Source organism: Ornithorhynchus anatinus, chromosome 8 (genome assembly GCF_004115215.2).
Source record: "Ornithorhynchus anatinus isolate Pmale09 chromosome 8, mOrnAna1.pri.v4, whole genome shotgun sequence".
Taxonomy (NCBI): domain Eukaryota; kingdom Metazoa; phylum Chordata; class Mammalia; order Monotremata; family Ornithorhynchidae; genus Ornithorhynchus; species Ornithorhynchus anatinus.
Window position 1 is genome coordinate 935,944 of NC_041735.1, and position 16,911 is coordinate 952,854.

Consider the following 16,911-nt stretch of genomic DNA (forward strand, 5'->3'; position numbering starts at 1 on the left):
GGCCCAGGGTGGTCCATGGCCTGTTTAAGGTATTTTTATACCTTTGGGGGTATTTATAAAGCACTTACTGTGTGCTGAGGACGGCAGTCAGATCAGATCCAGGCAGACGGGGAAAACAGAGAAGTGAAGTAACTTGCCCAAGGCCAAAAAGGCAAGTGGAGAATCCAGGACTAGAACCCAGGTCCTCTGACTCCCAGGCCGGGGCTCTTTTCAGTAGGCCCCACCGCTTCCCTGTGAGGAAGGAGGCAGGGAGGTCTCTGTGTGGATCAGTTAATCAATCCATCACCTAATCATATTTATTGAGTGCTTTTGTTGTGTAGAACCCAGTACTAAACACTTGGGAGAGGACAATACAACAGACTTGGTAGATACATTCCCTGCCCAAAAGGAGCTTACAGTCTAGAGGGAGACACAGACATTAGAACGACCTGCATATGTGCACATAAGTGCTGTGGGACTGAAGTGGGTGTGAATTAAGGGTACAAATCCAAGAGCAAGAGCATGGTCCTGGAGGCTATGAAATCTGCCCAGAAGTAGGATTGGGGTGTTGGTGCCTGGGGCTCATAGAGGACCCACAAACGGACCGGGCAGGGCTGGCGGAGGGGCCGGTCCTCCCTGGGCCCGAAAGCAGACGGGGTTTTCTAAGGGCCAGTCAGCCCCAGGGACCTTAACTAAGGGTGGCCCCAAGAAGGGGGGCCTGAATCAGGCCCTTAGAAGTCATTGAGAGTCTCCTTGGGGCCCGGGTTTGGGTCTTCACCCACAGGAACGTCTGCCTCTGGGACACCCTCATAGCTCCCGGGAACAGCCTCATCCATGGTGAGTGAGCAGACTCCAAGAATGGCCAGCCTGGACCACCTAGCTTCACCTCACTCCCTGGGGGAGGCCCCGGTCCCAGCCGGGATCATCATCCGATGCTCCCTGGTCCCCGGGGCCGCTGGATTTCCCTATGCTCCGGGGCTGCCACTCTGAGGGTAGGGCTGGAGTGGGGCGGCCCGCGTCCCCTCCCATCTGCCTGTCAGAGGGAGGCCCGTGTCCCCGTCCTCATGCCAACAAAGGGAGGTCCGTATCCCATCTGCCCAGCAAAGGATGACCCATGTCTTCTCCCTGGCAGGCTTCTCATGCCACGACCCGGGTGCCACGGTGCTGCAGTACGCTCCCAGGCAGCAGCTGCTGATCTCAGGGGGCCGCGAGGGCTGGGTCTGCCTGTTTGACATCCGCCAGCGACGCGCCCTGCACAGCTTCCAGGCCCACGACTCGGCCATCAAGGCCCTGGCCCTGGCCCCCTGCCAGGAGTATTTCACCACAGGCTCGGCTGAAGGGAACATAAAGGTAAGAGGGCAGCTGGGCACTACAGGGGGCACGACACTGAGCTTTCAGTCCCAGCCCACTTGGCGAGGGGAAGCAGGGGGAGTCTCCGGGAGAAGAACCTGAAACCCTCAGCCTCCCACATGGTCCCTGGGGACTCACCGGCTCACAGCCACAGCGCAGCCGACAGCTGAGGTGGTAGGTCTGGTCTTAGGTGTTGGAAGCCTTAGCAACCTTAAGAGTTATCATCATTGTGGTCTTCGTTAAGAATTTCCTATATGCCAAACCCTATACTGACCACTGAGGTTGCTGTGGGATAATCAGGTCACATACAGTCCCTGCCTAAGGAGGAGGGAGAATAATGTTTTGAATCCCCTTTTAACAGATAAGGTAACTGAGGCACAGAGAAGTGAATTGACTTACTCAGGTTCACATAGCAGGCGGTGGCAGAGCCGGGATTAGAACCCAGGTCCTCTGGCTCCCAGTCCTGGGTTCTTTCCACTGGGCAATGCTGGTTCCCCTAGCAGCCAACGGTGCAGCTTGTCTAATCAGTGCAGACACTTCAGCCTGGGGCCGGGCTGATCTGGGCCCAGCCTGATCTTGGGCGGAACCCAGGGAGGCCCCTCGGGCCACACTCAGCCTCTTCACCATCTGGCCTCCCTTCCAGGCCGCAAGGGAAATTGGAAAAGTTGCTGAGAGGCTGAAAGAGACTTCTGGTGCTGGAGGAGAGGCCACTGGGGCCAGGAGCCCCAGGAACGGAACTGGGGAGCATTGTGGGAGGGGCCGGCTCCTGAGCCTCTCTTCTTCATCCGACCTTATTTTCCAGCTCTACCCCTACCTGCCTCCCAGTGCCAGGTGTGGACACTGCCCTCCACAGACACTAAGAACCTTTTTTCTGGACAGGTGTGGCGGTTGGTGGGCCATGGCTTGATCCATTCATTTAAAAGCGAACACGCCAAGCAGTCCATCTTCCGAAACGTCGGGGCGGGAGTCACACAGATCGACATCGGGCCGGGCAGTCGGGTCTTCTCATGTGGCGCCGACGGCACCCTCAAGATGCGCGTCCTGCCCAGCGCGCTCAACCTCCCCAACGGCATCTTCGATCTTCTGTAACCGGTGGGCCTGACCCACCCTCCGCCCCCCCTCGCTCCCCAGGGCTCCCCAGGCATCTATTGGGTGACGATTTAACACAGCTGTGCTGGTTGAGCTTCACCACCCCACCCCCTGGGGCCGGTCGGGTCGTGCATGTCCTGTACCTTGCTATGGAAGTCACGGGGCAAGCCCTGCCCTAAACCTGGTGGGCAGCAGGGTCCCACCAGAACCGTGTGCAGGCCGAGCCTGGAGTCTCAGTGGAAGCCTGTGCACCCAGCTGCCCTAAGGCCACAGCTTCCCCCTTCAGGGCGTCGGAAGGGTCACCCTCCGGGAGGGCGAGCAAGGTGCCCTGCCCCAAGGGAGATCCCATTAATTCCACTCTGCGAATCGCCCCTCCTCGAGTGCTCCCTCAGTGCCCCCTCCCCAAAAGGCCCGCCCCATGTCCTTCAGACACATGTTTTCTCGAGCACCTTGTGTGGTGGTAGGCCACAGGGAGCCTGCTTTGTTCTCTCGCTGCCCCCACCCTCCCCCCACGGCCCCCGAGGCTTCGGGTGCCGCCAAAGTCGGCGATATAGTTTATGACGGGGCCCGGCATATTGTACAAACCGTGCAGAGTTAGCGTCGTTTGCTTGCACTCTCCCAACTGGTGTGGCCGGGCCCTGCCCCATTGGTGAGACCAACCAAAAACGTGTTGCTGTGTTGGAACTCGTGTCTGTGAATGTAAAATGTCCATCAGCACCTGGTCTGCTGTTTTTGTGGGTAGAAGCCAGGCCACCTGCGGGCTGGGGATCCCTGGGGGGCAGGGAGACAAACGGGACTTTCTCCCGGTCCATCGGTGCCCACCGCCACTGCTAGGCCCAGCTGCCCTGTTCCTTTGGCAAAAGCGCCTCAGTAAGCCCACCCCTCCCTGGTCCGGCCCAGTCTACACAGGGCTAACCCTTCCCTGGTCCAGCCCAAGGTCTGCATATGACTAACCCTTTCTGTCATCTGAGCAGCTGGAATGTCAGGGAGCCATTGCGGCTGGTCTTCATCCTCTGCAAGATGCAGCAGGGGCTGGAAGCGGGAACCATCAGAGGCAGCCCTAGGGGGCTCCTGGGCATGGGAGGTTCAGCCAACACAAGTGCCCAGTGGGACAGAGGACTTCTCCTTCCCTTCCCCGAGGTCACTACTGAGGGAGGGCTGAACAGGCTGGAATCTGCCCAGCAATAGGTGGTGGCGCTGAGCCAAACCTGCCAATCACACATTGCGGAAGGCACTGGACATTTGTCAGAACTCAAACACATTTTTCTGGAGGCACAGGGAGGCACAGAGGGAGGAGGAGAGACAATCCCTGCCCTGGAAGGGTTGCCAGTCTCGGGGGAGTGGGGGTTAGGAAACTATGTTCTGGACATGGCAGGAGGCACAGAGGGAGGAGACACAGTCCTTACCCTCAAGGGGCTGCCAATCAATAGTATTTATTGAGCACTTTGTGCAGAAGACTGCCCTAAACACTGGGGTAGAGTTGGTAGACGTCATTCTTGCCCACAAGAAGCTTACGGACTTATAAGCTTACAGTCTATAGGGGCTGCAAAAACCTACTTTTCTAGAGTAGATGTCAGAGGATACGAAGACCCCTGAATCCTCTTATCAGAGAACCCACCCCCTCTTGCCCTGTTACCCCAACTTTTGCCTTATTTCTAACTAAAATCCAGTCTTACAGCTCTTCACACCCTCAGTCCCCTTGCTGCCACCTTCTTCCTCAATCCATCAGTGGTATTTATTGAACTCTTGGGAAAATACAATATAGTGAGTTGGTAGACATGATTCCTGCTCACAGGGAGTCCCAGTCTAAAGACAAACTAGCCCCACCACTTCCCTGCCCTCCCATCCTCCCACTGCATCCCCGCCATTAGCAAGAAAGCAGAAGAGTGGATGGGGGGACTGCGTTGGGGACTGGCCAGCTCCTTTTCTGCCCCCTGGCTGATCTGGACCCTGCAGGCCATTCCCTGATGCCATCATGCTGGGTAGAATCATTCCTAAGTAGCCCAGACAGGGGGGGGGGGGCAGCACAACACATCCTCTGGAGGCTTCCATGAGTCATTCTGGGGGTAGGAGGGCAGGAGTTGAAAAGGGGGCAGCTCTCCATGGGGAGAGCTGGAGGGAAGGGGATGGGCAGTTCAGGGCTCTCATCTGGGAAAGGCTTCAGGCAGATGGAGGAAGAGGTCACAGGTGAATTCCAGGTTGGGGGCATGGCCTGCACGGCAGATACTTGAGCAGCAGAGTCTGGGGGAGGGGACAGATGTGTGGCCCATGTGGAGACCCAGGTCCAACCGGGGTGGGTTCAGGGAGCCAGCCCAGGCCATGGAGTAGGGGAGACTGGAGGAAACTGGTTGAGAACAAGCCTGCTGTGGCCCTACTAGAGGGGGCTTGGGGGGATGAGGGGAGAGGACTGCTTTGAAATCTAGTCTTGGTGGGGAGGTATTTAGCCTCTCACAGTGGGCCTCCTGGCTGTGGGTTCCTGTGGTCATATGTTCCCCTCCTCACCCTCAGGCCTTGCATGTCCCATCCCCCCCGACTCATTAGCACTGTCAGACCACCAGTACAAAACAGAAAGGAACCAGGCAGCACAACCGAGTCCTTGGCAAGATTTAACAGACCACAGCAGGGCCTTAGGTGGACAGGGGGCCATGGTGGCTGTGGATTACAGAAGGCCTTTTCTGGCCTGGAGGCGGGTGGAGCAGGCCCAGGCCCTGGATGTGGGGACCTTGAGACTGCTCAGGTCTGCAAGGGTGAATGATGGTGCTGGCCTAGGAACCTGGTCCCCAAAAGCAGGGGCAACCCTGGGCCATACCCTGGCAGGAAGCTGCAGAGAGCAAAGGCAGGGGTGATGGTGTGCCTCATAGAGGTACCCCCTCCCCAAGCTGGGGATCTGCAGCTCCCTGCAGCAGAAGGGGACCAAGTAAAGGGAGAGCCTGGTCATTCTTGGGTAGGCTGATCACCCAGTTGGTGGCCTGGCCCCAGCCCCACTCCTGTCCGCCTGCCTGTGCTCTGACTCCTGCTGGCTATGGGGCAGTGCCCCTCCACCCCACAAACACCCTGCTCCTGGCCAAGAGTTACTCAGCCTAGGCACACACATAGAAGGATGGGACTCCGCCAGCAACCAAATTGGGTGTCTACTCTGCCCCCACAGACACATTCCACCACCCCTGGAGAAAAAGCTTGAGAGAGGACCATTCAGCTACTAGGAAGGTCTATGCCACTTCTGGAAGTGGGGGGGTTAATGGTATTTGTAAAGTGCTTAGTATGAGCCAAGGACTGTACTAAGTACTAGGGTAGATACATGTAATCAGATTGAATACAGTCCCTGTCCCACACAGGGCTCAGTCTAAGTGGGAGGGAGAATATTTTATCCCTATTTTACGGATGAGGAGACAGGCACAGAGAAGTCAAGTGACTTGCCCAAGGTCTAAGAGAAAGCAAATGGCACAGAGCGGGGATTAAAACCAGGTTTTTCTGACTACCAGGCCCTTGTTCTTTCTAGTAGGCCACACTGCTTCTCTAAATGGTTCTAAATTCAGTGTAGTCCAAGGCCCGCTATGAGCCATTTTTCCTGCCGTCTTTCTCAGAGGATACCAGATTCTCTGCAAGTCTCAATCAGCACAGAAAAAATGTAGGTCAATGAGTGTGCTTAGTGCCCTGCAGGCCTGAAAGAGTTAATGTGGCCTGGAGGGAAGTAAGGGCCAAGGCCACACTGCAGCAAAGGATCCAGGTAATTGCGTGCCCGAAAAGCCGTTATTTCCCTGGGCAACTGAAACCGGAGTGTCTTTTTGACCTCAATAATCCAGATAATTTGCTAGTGTGGACTTGGTCCTACTGCACATTGGAGAATCAGGTACAGGACACTGTTGTGACCTGTTTTGTTCCTTCATTGATAGATGTGCTCTGCAGGAGAGAAAACAGGAGAGGTTCCGGGCTGGGGAACAAGTGTCAAGAGGGGCTCCATTCTGAGGAATGAGTTTGTGCCAAGAGGGATTCTGATTTTGGAAGTGTGGGAACGGGAAATTGGACAGGGAAGTCACTGGCCAGGACTGCAGGCAGCTCCTATAACTCTGGAGTCGGACTGGGCCAGAACCGGCCGTCGGCCAAAGGGAACCCGCGAGCCTCCCGGAGGATGGGCCCACGGGGCTTCACGTGACCGGTCCATCGGCCAGAAAGCGGACAGGATAGAGCGTGAGGTTCCCGCCCTCCCAGGCCAGCAGGCCCCGCTCCCTCGGGCTGTAGGTCAGCATGGCCAGCTCCGACAGGGACGCCCGCAGGTGGAAGCTGGCTTCGACCTGCCTCTCCTCCAGCAGATCGAAGGCGAACGTGACCCTGGCGTCCTTGGTGTCCGTGACGTAGAGGATGCCGCGGGCAACAAACGCGTTCCCCGCTTTGGCCCGGGGGTAGGTGGTATTGATATGCCTCAGCACAGAGAAAGTGGCCTCGTCCAAGCGGGCGACCAGGATGCTGGACGCGTCCGCGCTGGAGGCATAGATGACCCAAAGGCCCTGCTCGTCGACGGCCAGGCGGAAGTAGGTCTTGGAGTTCACAAAGAGGTACTTGCGATCGAAGTGCAGGGCGTGGTCCATCCGGAGTGTGGCCAGCGAGCCGCTATCCAGGCCAAATCTGGAATGGGAAGCGTGGCAGTTTAACTGGGCCGGGGCTTCCGGGGAACCAGTGAGTCAGGGAAGGCTCAGGACGGATGTTGGGGGACATGTCTCCAAAGCAGGAACTCTGGATGTTGGAGGGAGGGCAGGAAATGCCAGCCCATGACCAGAGACTCAGCCAGCTTATTCCAGTTCCAGCAAGCAATCATTCAGTAGTATTTATTGAGTGCTCAACTGGGTGCAAATCACTGTACTAAGAGTTTGGGAGACTACAGTGTAACGGAGGGACCGGAAGCTGCCGGAACTCCACTGGGTCCAAGAGGGGACGTCCCCAACCCCTCCCCCGGGCAGCCAGGGCCTATGGGACTTCCCTTCTCTCTGGGAGTCTAGACAGCAGGTTCCCATAGACCCGACTCACTTGACGATGGAGTTGGAGCCGCCTTTGTGGTAATAGAGGAAGCCACTCGCCACGGTGTGGCCACAGCCCTGGAAATGCCAACGCAGCCGGACGGGCCGGGAGCTGCCATTGGCCAGCGCAGCCAGATCCTGGAACTCTTGGACGATGAGGCCTGTAGCCAGGCAGAGCGTGGCGGGCAGGCGGGTGGTTTCACCAGCCAGCCTGCCGAACTGTTCATCCGGCCAGGCGGCCAGCCTCCAGACAGGGCGGGCCGGACGGCTTTGGCCCCGTCTCACCCGCTGCAGCCACCGAGACCACACAGCCCAGACCCAGAACCGACCGGCCTTGACCTGATTCAGCCCCAATCCCATGGGTTTTAGGACCCGTCCCGACCTCTTCCTTCCACCCCCAATCAACCAACCTCTCCCCTCTCGGGAGGGGGTGGGACTACCTGAGAAATGTTCCGTCACCCAGATCCGCCCATCGCTCCCGTTCCCTGGCTCCGCCATCCAGGCCCCGAACGTGTGCTCGATCCTGCCCACGAGGGTCGGGCTTCCGACGGCGCGGACCACACGCCCTACCGGACCGGACCGGAGGGAAAGTCAGGGACTGTGCAGCTCTGAGTGCGGGGCCGGGCTCAGGTAGGTACATCTGCCCAACGGGATGGAACCGAGGTTCGGTGTGGGTCAACTGCCCATCGGTCAGGGCCGGGGCTATTGGCGGTTTACCTGCCCGAAGGAGGTGGGAGTCTCCTGCTTTCTTCTCTTCTTCCTTCCCTTCCAGGGTGTCATCATTAGGCACTGCACACGCCTCACCTGCAGGGCCGCCCCCGACCCCAAACGTTTTCTTTCCACCTTCCTCCCCCGCAACCAATCCCAAACAGGCAGATATTGCAGGATTTGCGAGTGCCGAAGGTCAGTGCCTCCCCTGGTTCGGGGGTGATTTCAGAGAAGCGTGTCTACACCATCGGGGAACACAGGGTAAGCTTTCCCTTTCACCCAAGGAAGAGAGAAGGGGAGCCTGAGCCTGGCCTTTAGAAAGGGTTAGGAGTGGCTGAGGAGCAGTAGGGGATGGGCACTTGGGGGTCGGGGAGAGCCTGGGGGAGTCACGGAGAAAGGAGAGGGTTGGGAGGGGTCGCAAGGGACTTTAGGGCTGGGAGGGAATGCGGGGTCGAGAGGGCTGGGAGAGTCTTTTGGGGGTCTGGAAGGTCGAGGATTTGGGAGGCAGGGAAAGGTGGGAGCCCTGAGCCAGGTCGAACCAGAATTTGGGAGAAAAAATAAGGTTGGGATCCCTCACCACCCACAGGCCCCATGAACATCACGAGGGATGTCCTCAGCTGGCCAGCAGTGACCTTTAACCCTGCCTGCTGAGACTGACCCCCCCCCCACCAAGTCCCCAGAGGGTTGTGGGTGTGTCCAAGTGTCCATTGTGGGGTTGGGGCTCCTGAGGACCAGAGAAACAAGCGGGGGCGGGGAGGCAGGTGAGAGGACCTGAGCACTGGTTGCTGAACTCGCTGGGCAGAGACCGCGCCTTAGATCGTCGTCCACCAGGAGGTCCGGGGGGGCCCTGGGGACCGGGAGGGCCGGGGGGTCCCGGTTCACCTTTGGCACCTGCAGGGGGAGGAGGGGAAGAGAAGAGCTGACTGGGGTACCTAGACACCGAGGGGCCTGAGAGAGGCGAGTTCCTTCCAGGGAATAATAAATAATTTAATTATTCCTATTAATGTCTTCCCCTCTAGACTATAAACTCGTTATGAACAGTGAACGTGTCTACGAACTCTGTATATGTATTCTCCCAAGCGTATAGCACAGTGCTCTGCACACAGTAAGCACTTAAGAAATTCACTGATTGATTCTGGGAGTCCACTGGACCCAGTAGGGAGTCCAGGGCTAAGCAGCCCCTCGGGGAAAGGATGCTTCCTTGAGCTGCCTCCTGATTAGCCGGGAGCCGGCACAAACGATAGCTGATGCTCCGGAATCTGGGTCCTCCCTCTACGCACCCCACCCCACCCCGGAGAAGGCCCATCTTGCTGGCTCCCGGACTCATTCCCTCTCCCTCTCCCCCTCCCAATCCTGGCTCCTTCAGTCACCCGACCGAGCGCCCGGCCCTACCTGCCGTGGGCACGTCGTTGGAGACGTCCCCGGGGTCCCCTTTCTCTCCACTGTCTCCTTTCTGGCCGGGGGGGCCGGCGGGGCCCGTCGACCCCAACTCCCCGGGGTCTCCCTTCTCGCCTCTCTCCCCGGGCTCTCCCTTGGCCCCGGCCGGCCCTAGGAACAGGGATCCCGTCAGCTCCTAGGGAGCACACGTGCACGGAGCCTTTGCTTGAGCCAGGCCCCGTCGCCTGGCATTCCCCAAGGATGTCCAGAGCGCTACCCACCTCAATTCCCCCCGCCCCGCCCCCCAGCCAAGGTTTCGAGCAATGGGAGTCCGGTTGCCGACGGCCTCTGGCACGTTAGAGCCCTTGGTCTTTCCACCTGTCCTGGTGTCTCTGTCAGAGACAGGGTCCTGGGCTGGCTGGACGATACTCTGACCGGACGGACCGCTGACCAGAGGCCGGGGCTGAGGGGTCTGTGGGCTCCAGAACTAACCACGAAGTCCGAGCCCCGCAGGCCCTCCGACTCTGGGGTGCCTGAGCCTGGTGAGGAGAAAAACTCTTGTTCCGACCCCTTGCCCCCTCTGTCCCTCCACCTCTGCCCACCTGCCCCCTGCCCTAGGCCTGCGTTTCTCTGGGTCTTTGGGCCCCTCTCAGAGCCTGCTGACGCGAAGCCTGCGGGGCGGGGGGCGGGAGCCCTGGCAGCCAGTCCCAGTCTTTTCCACTCCAACCCCGCCGCCTGCTGTGTGACCTCGGGCCAGTCCCTTAACCTCGCTGAGCCTCAGATTCCTCCTCTGTAAAAGCTGCCTCGTAGGAAGGCTGCGAGGGTGGAATGTGCTAAGGTTCAGCGGGTAAGGCCGGCGCGAGGGGCGTTACCGCTGCGGCGATGGCGGTGATTATTTTCTCCCGGGTTAGGGCGGTCGGGACGGTCCGGCCCGGCTGTCGCGGGAGATCAATCGCCGGCCGCCCAGCGCGGACATTTCCAGAGAGCCGCTGGGGCGGGAAGGGGGCCGCGGAGGGGCTCCGGAGAGCTCCCGAGACCGAGCCGATGCGCCGCCCCCGCTAATGGGAGGCAATTTAGTAGCACTTGAGCGAAGTGGCTCGTCGCTGTGGGGTGACCCGCGCCGCTGGAGTGACGCCCGCTGCCTCCCAGCGCGGGGGCCCCGCCCCCCTTCCCCTCTTCCCGCTCCGCATCCTGCTCAGCCCCTTGGCCCTGATTCGGGCACCCCCAGGCCGTGTAGCCACGAAGGCAGAGTCCAGGCCTTGCGCAGAGGCCCGGGGGCTCTAAATCGGAACGCTGGCTCGGGAATGGGTCACAAATACCATGGTTAACAAATACCACAATTATTAGTATTATTATTAATGGTAGTATGGTGTGGGGTGAGGAGGGGCCTGTCTGCATGAATAGAGAGGGGAGACGGGGGCATGTCTGCACGAATGGTGAGAGGTCACCGGGGGCGTTTCTGCACGTAAAGAGTAGGATGACCAGGTTTGTCTTGATGGACAGGTCACCCTGAGATGAAGCAATTGTCCAGTTTTCTCAGACTAATGGTACTCCAGAGGACAAAATAAGGACTCGGTGGTCTGAGCACCCACCTTCCTAGGTAAGCATCCTGTCTCCCTCCCCATGGCTAGCAGACCCCCTCAAGCCAGGGGCAAAACACCCACCCGGGGCCCACTCCGTACCTATTTTGCCCCTCTTGCCTGGAGCACCACGCTCTCCTCCCAGCCCGATCTGTCCAGGGGGCCCGTCTGCACCTGGAGGCCCTGGGGGAAACAAGAACATGGTCAGCAGGGGCAGCAGGGTCCGGGGCCCAGAACCAGACTCCTGGGTTGAAGTCCAGCCCATCAGGATTGCTGCCTTTCACCAGTCCCAGCCGGGCTCCACCTGACGACCACAGCAGTCAATCAATGGATCAACGGTATTTATTTAGTGCTTATTATGAGGAGATTACAGCACCGATCCACACCCAAATCAAAAGCCAATGCAGAGATCAGCCCTCCCCACCCTCTTACTCTCTCCCTAGGAGCTTTCAGTCTAGCAAGAGAGATGGATAGTGCGATCAATTAATCAACTATTTATTGAGCACTTACTGTGTGCAGAGAACTGTACTAAATGCTTGTCAGTGTACAATATTATAGAGTTGTTAGACATATACCCTGCCAACATCTAGGAGGGAGAGGATCCCCGCCACACACACCTCTCCCTACACCCAGGGCTGGTACTGGAGGTCTTTCTTACCTGGGAGTCCAGGGGGGCCTGAAATGGAGAGAAACTTTAGTGAGAAATGTGGAAGAGGCCTTTGGAGCTGCAGAGGTATTGTCCGGGGGGCAGGATCCGGGTACAGAGCCTTGCCCCACTGGGAGAGGGTTGGGGCTCTCACTGTCCAACACAAGTTGCTAAAACCCATGCAAAGTGGCTAGGTGATCCCAAAATTGCCAGACTATCTCCTGCCGCACACATCTGTACACAATATCACAGAGACACATGTCCATTCACATTTAGACACAGTCAATCATTTATTTAGTGCTTATTGTGTGAGAACACTGTGCTAGGCACTTTGGAGAGTACAATATAACACTATAACACATTCCCTGCCCACAATGAGTTTACATTCTAGAGGGGGAGACAGACATTAATATAAATAAATAATATTACAGATTATATAAGTAAGTGCTGTGGGGCTGAGGGAAGGGGAATGAAAAAAGGGAATGTCGAGGCGACGCAGAAGGGAGTGGGAGAAGAGGAAAGGAGGACTTAGTCAGGGAAGACGTCCTGGAGGAGATGTGCCTTCAATAAGGTTTTGAAGGTGGAGAGAGTAATTGTCTTTCGGATACGAAGAGGCAGGACGGGGCGAGAGGTCGACAGTGAGATAGACGAGGTCAAGGTAAAGTAAGAAAGTTGGCATTAGAGGAGTGCAGTGTGAAGTCTGGGTTGTAGGAGGAGAGTAGTGAGGTGATTGAGTGGTTTGAAGCTGATGGTAAGGAGTTTCTGTGATGCACAGGTGGATGGGCAACCCCTGGGGGTTCTTGAGGAATGGGGAAACATGACCTGAACGTTTTTGTAGAAAAATGGTTCGGGCAGCAGAGTGAAGTATGGACTAGAGTGGGAAGAGAGAGGAGGATGGGAGATCGGCAAGGAGGCTGACAGAGTAATCAGGATGGAATAGAAAAAATGCTTGGATTAAAGGGGTAGCAGTTTGGATGGAGAGAAAAGGGAGGAGTTTAGCGATGTTGTGAAGGTCGAACTGTCAGGATTTAGTGATGGATTGAATATGTGGGTTGAATGAGAGTAAGGGGAGTCAGGGATAACGCCAAGGTTATGAGTTTGTGAGACAGGAAGGATGGTGGTCCCGTCTACAGTGATGGGAAAGTCAGAGGAAGGACAGGGTTTAAGTGGAAAGATCAGGAGCTCTGTTTTAAACATGTTAAATTTGAGGTGACCGCGGGACATCCAACTAGAGAGGAATTGAAGGCAGGAGGAAATGCGAGATGGCAGAGGGGAAGAGAGATCAGGGCTGGGGTTGTAGATTTGGATATCATCTGCATAGGGGTGGTAGTTGAAGCCGCCGGACCAATGAGTTCTCCAAGGTTCTCCAAGTTCGAGGTTCATAAATCGTGGCTGCTCTCCAGAGAGACCACACACACACATACACGTCCCCCTGCCCGCCCCCCCCCCCCGGACCCCGCTCCCCTCTTACCTGTCAAGCAGATCCCTTTCGTGCTGTTACACAAATCCACCATCACGCGGACCTGAAATTGGGGCGAGGGTGTGAGAAGAAGAAGAATGATGATATTTGTTAAGCGCTATGTGCCAAGCACTGTTCAAAGCCCTGGGGTAAATACAAGATAATCAGGTTGTCCCACGTGGGGCTCACAGTCTTAATCCCCATTTTACAGATGAGGTAACTGAGGCACAGAGAAGTCACACAGATGACAAGTGGCGGAGCCGGGATTAGAACCCAAATCCTCTGACGCCCTAGCCTGTGCTCTTCCCACTAAGCCACGCTGAGCTGTGGCCCTCCAGAAGAGCGGTTAGTACGGTCTTCCCGCTCCCTTAAACCGCGAACAGGTCCCCCTGCGATCGCCCCCGGCGATCCCCCCCTCCCCACTGGCCCTCTGCCAAGTCTTCCCTGGGCCTCCCTGGAAGACAGACAGTAGGCGGCGGGACAGACAGCAGGCGGCCGGACAGACAGACTCTTCTGAATATCCCCTGTGCTCAAGGCTCCTCGGAGACGCAGGCACTTCTGAGATCTCTCTGCCCTCCTTTGAGGGGATCCACCTCCCCTCACCCCCCTCCCAGAGCTCAAACGGGCCACCGGGAGGGACCCCGGTTTTCACTCTTCCCCCAGCAGAGGTGATGACGGACACAAACTCCCGCAATAGACGTGGTCCGGGCCCTCAGACGGTTCCGCCACCCCCGCCGGGGAATCTGTCACGCTCACGGGCCTCTCTAGTCCACGTTCCGGCCCCCGGCCTCGTCTCTGTCCCCGCCCCGTCTCTGCCCCCGCTGCTCGGTTGGAGACGCCCTAAGAGTTCTGGAAGCTTCTGCTCCTCTGAGAAACGCATCCACCCCGGAATCCGAGCATCCCCGCCCTCGTGGCCTCAGGTCGACGCTCCCCACTAGCCGCACCGAACCAGCCTCGCTCCTCCTGGGACCGGCCCGATTCCATCTACCCTGGACTCCTCAGCACCTGCACGGTACAAACGGCCCGAATCTCCTCTCCCTAGGGACACCACAGGCCTCGAGCCGGGCCTCCGGACTCGGGGAGGAGAGGTAGGGGAGATGCTCCCCGATGTCCCGCCGCGCAGCCCAGGATGGGGGAGACCCAGCCGCATCCCGGGGCAGCTGCCATGGTGAGAACTAAGCGGCATAGCACAGTGGAGAGAGCATGGCCCTGAGAGTCAGAAGGTCATGGGTTCTAATCCAGGCTCTGCCACTTGTCTGCTGTGTAACCTTGGGAAAGTCACTTCACTTCTCTGGGCCTCAGTTACCTCATCTGTTAAATGGGGATTGAGACTGTGAGCCCCACGTGGGACAAGGGGCTGTGTCCAACCCAAAATGTTTGAATCCACCCCAGCGCTTAGAACAGTGCCTGGCACATGGTAACAAATACCATAATAATAAGAATAATAACTAGAGGTCTTCCCTGATGATCCTTCTCCGTCCCTGACTCCCCACGGTGGCCCAGTACAAAACATCCCACAACCCTCGACCCTTCTTCCAGTGACCCAGCACAGACCATCCAACCCCCCTACCCTCTCCGTCCCTGACTGTCCTCTCTCCATCCTTGTCTCTTCTTCCAGTGACCCAGCACAAACCATCCAATCCCCCTGACTCTCTCCTCTCCGTCCCCGACTCTCCCCAGTGACCCAACCCTGACCATCCAACCCCCCCGATTCTCCCCTCTCCATTCTTGTCTCTTCTTCCAGTGACCCAGCACAAACCATCCAACCCTCCTGACTCTCCCCTCTCCATCCCCGACTCTCCCCAGTGACCCAACCCTGACCATCCAACATCCTCGACTCTCTCCCTCCGTCCCGACTCTTCCCTCAGGGACGCAGCACAGACCTCTCAACCGTGGGTCTCTCCAAACGCGGAGAGGAAGCTGAGGAGTCAATCGGAGGCATGGAGCGGTCTCGGGGAGGAGGAGTCCCTACCTAGCGTTCCCTCTCTCCCGGCTCCATCCAAGCCTAGCTCACCCTCCGACCCTCCCTACGAGGGGCTGGGCAGGGGCAGAGGGTGGACTAGGGTTGGGCTGGGTCTCCCTGGCCCCCGCCCCCTCCCCGCCCGTACCGGTACCACGGAGTAGGTCATCAGCATCAGCACGTCCTGGTTCTCGGCGCGGATGGGTCCGTGTGGGCTGCGCCTGTTCCGCGCCGCGCCCAAGGGGTCCTCGGGCTCCGCGCCCCCCGGCTCGGCCACCCCCGGCCCCGGCCCCGCGCCCCGGCTCAACGCGGCCAGGAAAGCGCGCACCGCGCTGTCCTCCTCCCGCGCCCGCGTCCCTTGCGCCTCCAGGGCGCGCAGCGCCGCGCTCAGCCCTTGGCCCTGGCGCAGCGCGAACAGCGTTCCCGCCGCCGAAAGGGCGCTCAGCAGCGCCAGCGCCCCCAGGGCGCAGCCCAGCCCCCGCCCGAGCCCCCGGCCCCAGCGGCCCCGCGCCCCCCGCACCCGCGCCGCCCGGCCCATCGGTGCCCGCGGCCGCCCGCGGCCCCGTTATAAGGCCGGCTCCGCGGGGCGGGGGCGGGGGCACCGGGGAAGGGTTGGGAGGGGGGAGGCTGGGCGGGGTCGGGAGGCCAGGCTGGCGAGGGGGCCCCAGGCCGAGGGCGGACTGGCTGGACTTCATTCAGTAGTACTGATTGAGCGCTTACTATGTGCGGACCACTGGACTAAGCGCTTGGAGTGTAAAGTTCGGCAACAGAGAGAGACAATCCCTGCCCCATGACGGGCTCACAGTCTAAACGGGGGAGACAGCAAAGGAAAACAGAACAAATCAGGCCGCCTGAAGCCGGAGCAGATCCCGGAAAGGAGGGGACGGAGACCCCCACGTCCCCCCCGCGCCTCGGCATCGGGTCTCCAGCCGGCACGGGCAGGGCCCCGACCCAGACGCCCCACCGCCCCGAATCACGCCTCTGTCTCTCTCGACATCTGTCGATCTCTCCATGATAATAATAATAATAATAATAATTATGGTATTTGTTAAGAGCTATGCGCCAAGGACTGTTCTAAGCGCTGGGGTAGGTACACGGTCATCGGGTTGTCCCACGAGGGGCTCACGGTCTTCATCCCCATTTTACAGGTGAGGTCACTGAGGCACAGTGAAGTTAAGTGGCTTGCCCAAGGTCACACAGCAGACGAGTGGCGGAGCCGGGATTAGAAGCAGCGTGGCTCAGCGGAAAGTGCACGGGGTTGGGAGTCAGAGGTCGGGGGTTCTAATCCCGGATCCGCCGCTTGTCTGCTGTGTGACTTTGGGCATATCACTTAACTTCTCTGTTGCCTCATCTGTAAAATGGGAATTAAGACTGTGAGCCCCACGTGGGACAACCTGATCACCTTGACCACCCCCCAGCGCTTAGAACACTGCTTTGCACATAGTAAGCGCTTAACAAATACCATCTTTATTATTATTAGAACCCACGACCTCTGACTCCCAAACCCTTGCTCTTTCCACTAAGTCACACTGCTTTGCTTGTCTCCAGTTTGTCGCTGTCCACGCCTTTCTGCCTCTGCTTTGTCTCTCCCTCTGTCGTTCGATCTCTGTGTATCAATCTCTACCTCTCTGTCCCTGGCTACCCTGACTCTATCTCAGTATCTGTCTCTCCGTCTCTGACTCTCCAGTCTGGTCTCTGCCTCAGTCTACCCCAAAGGTAAACCGGCCCTTGTCCAGAGCGCTGGATTCCGG

At 58.4% G+C, this 16,911-nt stretch overlaps 2 protein-coding genes across 4 annotated transcripts in view; one reads left to right on the forward strand and one right to left on the reverse strand.

Moving 5' to 3' along the window:
* The window catches only part of DMXL2 (Dmx like 2), a 58,182-nt gene extending 55,047 nt beyond the window's left edge, over positions 1-3,135 (forward strand). For 2 of the 3 annotated variants that reach the window (XM_029071168.2, XM_029071169.2), the window contains 3 exons: positions 764-816; positions 1,112-1,329; positions 2,209-3,135. In XM_029071168.2, coding sequence (XP_028927001.1) covers positions 764-816; positions 1,112-1,329; positions 2,209-2,418 — 481 coding nt within the window. In that variant the 3' untranslated portion in view covers positions 2,419-3,135. The remainder of the gene's footprint in view (positions 1-763; positions 817-1,111; positions 1,330-2,208) is intronic. The other variant, XR_005660269.1, reaches the window with a different exon arrangement.
* A 2,739-nt stretch (positions 3,136-5,874) lies between these two features.
* On the reverse strand, positions 5,875-15,405 carry GLDN (gliomedin). Its single transcript, XM_029070239.2, has 9 exons — positions 15,309-15,405; positions 13,213-13,264; positions 11,198-11,278; positions 9,531-9,686; positions 8,910-9,029; positions 8,148-8,234; positions 7,871-7,996; positions 7,441-7,591; positions 5,875-7,041 (listed from the first exon to the last, which is right to left on the reverse strand). Exons 1-9 carry the CDS (start codon positions 15,333-15,335, stop codon positions 6,564-6,566), a joined length of 1,278 nt encoding a protein of 425 aa, XP_028926072.1. The 5' UTR covers positions 15,336-15,405; the 3' UTR covers positions 5,875-6,563.
* Positions 15,406-16,911: the final 1,506 nt, after the last annotated feature.

Coding starts and splice junctions, on each gene's coding strand:
- GLDN (XM_029070239.2), bottom strand. CDS start 15,335: ATGCTGATGACCTACTCCGTGGTACCG. Junction 9,687..11,197: donor AGGCAAGAGGGGCAAAATAG/GTACGGAGTGGG, acceptor CCCTGTTCCTAG/GGCCGGCCGGGGCCAAGGGA. Junction 7,997..8,147: donor CTCCCACCTCCTTCGGGCAG/GTAAACCGCCAA, acceptor CCGGTCCGGTAG/GGCGTGTGGTCCGCGCCGTC.